Source organism: Atta cephalotes, assembly GCF_000143395.1.
Source record: "Atta cephalotes unplaced genomic scaffold scaffold00094, whole genome shotgun sequence".
Taxonomy (NCBI): Eukaryota; Metazoa; Arthropoda; class Insecta; order Hymenoptera; family Formicidae; genus Atta; species Atta cephalotes.
Window position 1 is genome coordinate 23,900 of NW_012130158.1, and position 5,833 is coordinate 29,732.

Below are 5,833 nucleotides of genomic sequence, written 5' to 3' on the forward strand. Positions count from 1 at the left end.
ATATATATATATATATATATATATATATATATATATATATATACACACACATCAAATTGCAATCTAATAGGATTTATTGTTTTACAGAGATAATGGAAAACATGCCTTAATCATTTACGACGATTTGTCTAAGCAAGCTGTTGCCTATCGGCAAATGTCTTTGCTACTTAGAAGACCACCAGGTCGTGAGGCTTATCCTGGTGATGTATTTTATCTTCATTCTCGTTTGCTTGAAAGAGCTGCCAAAATGAATGAAAATTTAGGTGGTGGATCGTTGACTGCTTTACCTGTTATCGAAACACAAGCCGGTGATGTGTCTGCTTATATCCCTACCAATGTCATTTCTATTACTGATGGTCAAATCTTTTTGGAAACCGAATTGTTTTACAAAGGTATCCGACCTGCTATCAACGTCGGTTTATCTGTATCACGTGTTGGATCTGCTGCTCAAACTAAGGCCATGAAACAGGTATTGTCAATTCTCTGATTTATGTGATTAAGATTAAAAGAATTATATAATATTAATGTAGAATACAAATATTTATAATAATATTCTTGAGACTTCCACGGCTTTTTATATAAAGATTATGCATTTCGCGAGTTTTGTCTCTCCATGTCCAAATCCATTTTTGCCAATATTTTGTGAATCTTATAGTCCTTCATCAGAGCGAGGTACAGCCTGATACTGAGCTTCTGATACAAGTTTAGTATCAGGCTGCACCTCGCCTTGATGAAGTGAACTGCAAGATTCGCGAAACACATAATTTTTAATATCTATAAAACATGATTGCATAGGTTGCCGGTTCTATGAAATTAGAATTGGCTCAATATCGTGAAGTAGCAGCTTTTGCTCAGTTCGGTTCGGATTTGGATGCTGCAACTCAGCAATTGTTGAACCGCGGCGTGCGGTTAACGGAACTTCTCAAACAGGGACAATATGGTAAAAAAATGATCATATTTTAAATTTGACAATGATCATGATATGAATCAATTTATATTTAACATGATTCTATTTTCAGTACCTATGGCTATTGAGGAACAAGTAGCAGTTATATATTGTGGCGTACGTGGTTATCTTGACAAAATGGATCCAACAAAGATCACTAGCTTTGAAAAAGAATTTCTTGCACACATCAGGTATACATAAAATATAATTTATATGTGTATATAATAATTTTTGTACATAAAAATTTTTCTTAATTGTATACAAATTTTATATATTATTCTTCTTCAGATCTACTCAACAAGATCTTCTTGCTACCATTGCGAAAGAAAATGTAATTAGTGAAGCATCAGATGCGAAACTGAAAAAAGTAGTCACAGATTTCCTCTTATCTTTCTCAGGATAGAGTGATCATCGAATGACATTTTAATGCGAATCAACATAGTAATTGAAGAACATAAAATGTTAATATTCTTAAAAATATTTTTGCTGCTGATGAGTGTTAATGTATCGATATTATACATCGCTCTATAAATGTTAATAATTATGTACAATATCTGTACATTAAAAATATTGCAGCAATTCCACATAAGACCTGTAAACTCGATAATTATCTACAGTATATTGATACAAAAAAACGGATCTTTAATAAAAATTAAAACCTATAATGTTTTAGATATACATTCTTGTATAAATACATCAATATACACTACTCATAAAAATTAGAGAAACACTTAATTTTTTTAAAAATAGACAAAATTTTTTTTATAAAAAATAGATAAAATTTAGGCAGCTGTAACTTTGTCAAAAATGAACGAAATTTGAATTTAAAAAAAGAGTTTTAAGCATCAGATGCGAAACTGAAAAGTAGTCACAGATTTCCTCTTATCCTTCTCAAGATAGAGCGATCATCGAATGACATTTTAATGCGAATCAACATAAAAAAAAATTCTTGAAGCTAGAATTTTGCTCTATTTAACGGTGTGATTGAAATTTTTTAAGAAACACGTAAACATGATAAAAAATGATTAAATCCTAAAAATTAGTAACTTTTCCTTTTTTATTTTTATTCAGGAAAAAAATGTGTGGACAAACAAAAATTTATTCTTCACGATTTTTTGTGCTTTTAAGTATTCTGCATTTATAAAAAATTTGCCGAATAGCTATGAGATTTCTTTCATGGTGGCCATTATAGTTTTATGCGAAATATATCAAAAACTGAAAAATTATTTAATTTCAGTGTAAAGAAAATGAACAATAAAGCTTAATTAACGTTAAAAAATCAATTTCTAATGCATCGACACTACGCTGATGTTTATCAAGTGTCTGTACGAATAAATTTGTCTCTTATTTCCTTCACTGAAATTTGAAAAAATATCGTCGTTAGCGTTATACAAGATATACCGCGATAGAGTCGTACGCTTCGTTGTGTGTGTGTGTGTGTGTGTGTGTGTGTGTGTGTGTGTGTGCTTGAGATGCACGCATAAAAAAGATTAAAATTCAGGATGTGTTCCAATACTATCAGTATCGAAAATCTAGAGTACACGTAATTTGAATTATAGGTTTTCAGTAGTATATCAGAGCTTGTCCTGAAGAGGTAAGTTTAATAATACGTGTTTCTTCCTCTATTCAACATGATTGCACGCAATCGGTTTCGCATATTGATAGAATGGCGATAGCTGTTCGAGAAATTCGTTACCAGGTATATGTAAGACAAGCAAAGCTAAATCAGTGATGTTAGGATAATTTTCGCGTTTTAATATATCTCCAATATACTTGATTGGATTCAAATAGGGATTCAACGGCGGATGCAATATTATGATTCCATGATTTCTTAGGAATTGCTGGATGTAATGAGCAGGTCGCACACGCGTACACGCGCGCGCACACACATACACACACACATACACACACACAAAACGAAGTTTGTAACACACGTAAATCCGATCGTGCAACCCTATCGTAGTACGCTTTGGATAACGCTAATTATGGCGGTATTTTTTCAAATTTCAATGAAGGAAATAAGAAACAAATTTATTCATACTGACACTTGATAAACATCAGCGTTGTGTCAATAGAAATTGATTTTTCAATGTTAATTAAGTTTTATTGTTCATTTTTTTACACTGAAATTAAGCAATTTTCCAGTTTTTGATACGTTTCGCATCATAAAATTATAGTTGGCACGAAAGAGATCTCATTTTATTCGGCAAATTTTTTGTAAGTACAGAAAAAAATATTTAAAAGCACAAAAAATCGTGAAGAATAAATTTTTGTTGTTGATTCACACTTTTTCCTGAATAAAAATAAAAAAAGAAAAGTTACTAATTTTTACGATACATTTAATCATTTTTTTATCGTATTTACGTGTTTCTTAAAAAATTTGGCAATCATCATTAAATAGAGCAAAATTCTAGCTTCAAGAATCTTTTTTTAAAGTTGTAATACGATGACTTTTAACGAAGTTATGAGCAATCAAAATCAAAGTGCTCATTTTTTACTCGATCCGCAATAATACAGTAACGGAAAAATCGTAGAAATGTTTAAAAAAAAAAACGATTTTATAGGGAAAATTTTAAGCCTTTATATAAAAAAGTCGAAAATTTTCGCAGATTTTTTGTACGCACGTGACCAAGCCTACAAAGTGAGCTAAAGATTTCTTATTAATTGAGCTTGTAGTTTTCTATATGTAAAAATTACTAAACTCACAGAAAATAAAAAAAATAATAACTTTCCAAAAATAGATTTCAAGCTTTAAAACCTTTTTTTTTTAAATTCAAATTTCATTCATTTTTGACGAAGTTACAGCTGCCTAAATTTCTATTTTTTATAAAAAATTAAGCGTTTTTCTAATTTTTGTGAGTAGTGTATAATAATAAGTAATAAACTTTAGACGATTTATAAATAAGTATTAATATAAAGAGTTTTCAAAATATTTTGTTAATTAGCTTTTAATTTTTCTAAATACATTTTTTCATGTTTTGCATACAATTAATTAAAATTAAATAAAGGAATTAATTCTAATTCCTTATACATGTTTAATTCATAGATAATATATATATATATTTATTTATATATTTAAACAGATTCTAATTCACACATTTACCATTCTTTTTTAATTCCCATAATTCTTATAGAATCCAAAATTTATATTATACTTATATTAATTTTATTTTATATAAATCTTTTTCAATCTTTTAATCGTAAATACCTTTTCTTGTTTACTGATTACAAGATTAAGATTACAAGTTAAAGTTGTTTGTATATTGCACAATTATAAAAATTCATGATAAATTTTTTCCCTAACATCTTTTCTTCTATAAACTTCTATATTTTCTATATAAATCCATAATCAATTTAACTGAGAAATCTTATTGACATTTTTTGCTCAACATCTGTACGCTCTAATGCTTTACAAAATTCTTCAAATGATATCATACCGTCACCATTTTCATCAGCCTCGACTATGGTCCGCTCCGCAATACTGATTAGCTGTTCTTCACTGAAATAAATATATTTATTGAATTATTTATTTATTGAATTGCCAAATTTAAATGTTTGTTCGATTATAGAAATACATGTATAGAATATTCACAGAATTATTGATGCGTTGACAATTATAAAAAAATTTTAATTTTTACCTAATATTTGCACCAACCATCATATGTAAAATAGCGAGTAGTTCATCTTTTGATATCAGATCGTCATTATCCAAATCATACATTTTAAATGCAACTAAAAAAAAAATATTTAATAAATCTTTAATGAGCATCTAGATTATAAGACATCATTATCATTTTATATTCGGCAATATTTACATTTTAATTTTTGCTGCCTAGAATTCAATCGATTGGGACTGTTCTTTTTGATAGGCCTAAAATGAGCCAGGACTTGCATAAACTGTAGGAAATTCACTCTGTCGTTCCCACTTTCTTCAAAGAAAGCATTTACTATCCTTTCACCAAGAGGATTTATTGCCAATTCTGGGATTCTGAGAAAATCTTCTCGACTAAGTGTTCCACAATCTCCGCGATCCAGACTTGTAAAGCGGCTGTACAAACGTTCGATTTGATTTGGTGTAACTGTATTAGAGAGTGCCAGCATTAATATCACACTAATATTTGTCTTATTAAAAATTATTTAAATAAATTTCGCAACTACCGAAATAAATTATTTATTTCGGAAATTAATTAATTCGTATGAAATGAATAGACAAACGGATACTTGCAACCAGTAGCATTTTGTATCTGCGCTATTTCATCCTCACGTAAAAGAAGACTTGACCTGTTACCCATTTTTGGTGACAACTGAAATTCAAGTTCAAATTTATCAGGGGAAATATCAAATAGATACTTAACAGAATAATTTATACATAACAAATAAAAAAATGCAGGCGTGGCAAACTGAAACACGCATCAATCAATCATATGACTGCCAACATGATCATGATTGTCAATTAATGCTGGCTAAATATCGATAGTTTTTACTACCAAAAATTATTGATAGCTTTAAGAATATCGATAGTTTGAAAACGATAGTTTTACCTGACTCTATTTTAATCAATTTTGATTAATTTTAATCGACGAATAATTCTATCAGTAGTATCCATCGACATATAGAATGGACCACTGATGGCAGTGGTGGAAGTAGAAACCAAGTAGAATGAGGGCGCGTTCACACCTTGACGGAAAAGCAAAAAGCGGAAAACAGCAGCCAATCAGAACTCGTGCTAATAGTCGATAATTTCGGCTTTTTGTACTTAGGGTTCGTTCGGGGAGACGTTATTCGGAGAGAACGCTATTTAGCGCTACAAACTGTTCGTGGAGCTGCAGATAACGCTAATAAACATGACGTCACTAATGATAGCATATTACATCACAACCGCACTAT

The 5,833-nt window shown here is 29.9% G+C and overlaps 2 protein-coding genes across 2 annotated transcripts in view; one reads left to right on the top strand and one right to left on the bottom strand.

Annotated features, from left to right (window-relative positions):
- LOC105624899 (ATP synthase subunit alpha, mitochondrial-like) overlaps positions 1 to 1,659 on the top strand; it is a 10,453-nt gene extending 8,794 nt beyond the window's left edge. The window contains exons 2-5 of the mRNA XM_012206244.1: positions 71 to 469; positions 796 to 940; positions 1,020 to 1,137; positions 1,235 to 1,659. Of these exons, the coding sequence (XP_012061634.1) occupies positions 71 to 469; positions 796 to 940; positions 1,020 to 1,137; positions 1,235 to 1,349 (777 nt within the window). The 3' untranslated portion in view covers positions 1,350 to 1,659. The remainder of the gene's footprint in view (positions 1 to 70; positions 470 to 795; positions 941 to 1,019; positions 1,138 to 1,234) is intronic.
- A 2,641-nt stretch (positions 1,660 to 4,300) lies between these two features.
- LOC105624896 (calcineurin B homologous protein 1) lies at positions 4,301 to 5,238 on the bottom strand. Its single transcript, XM_012206240.1, has 4 exons — positions 5,172 to 5,238; positions 4,762 to 5,025; positions 4,585 to 4,678; positions 4,301 to 4,445 (listed from the first exon to the last, which is right to left on the bottom strand). Exons 1-4 carry the CDS (start codon positions 5,236 to 5,238, stop codon positions 4,301 to 4,303), a joined length of 570 nt encoding a protein of 189 aa, XP_012061630.1.
- Between the last annotated feature and the right edge of the window lie 595 nt (positions 5,239 to 5,833).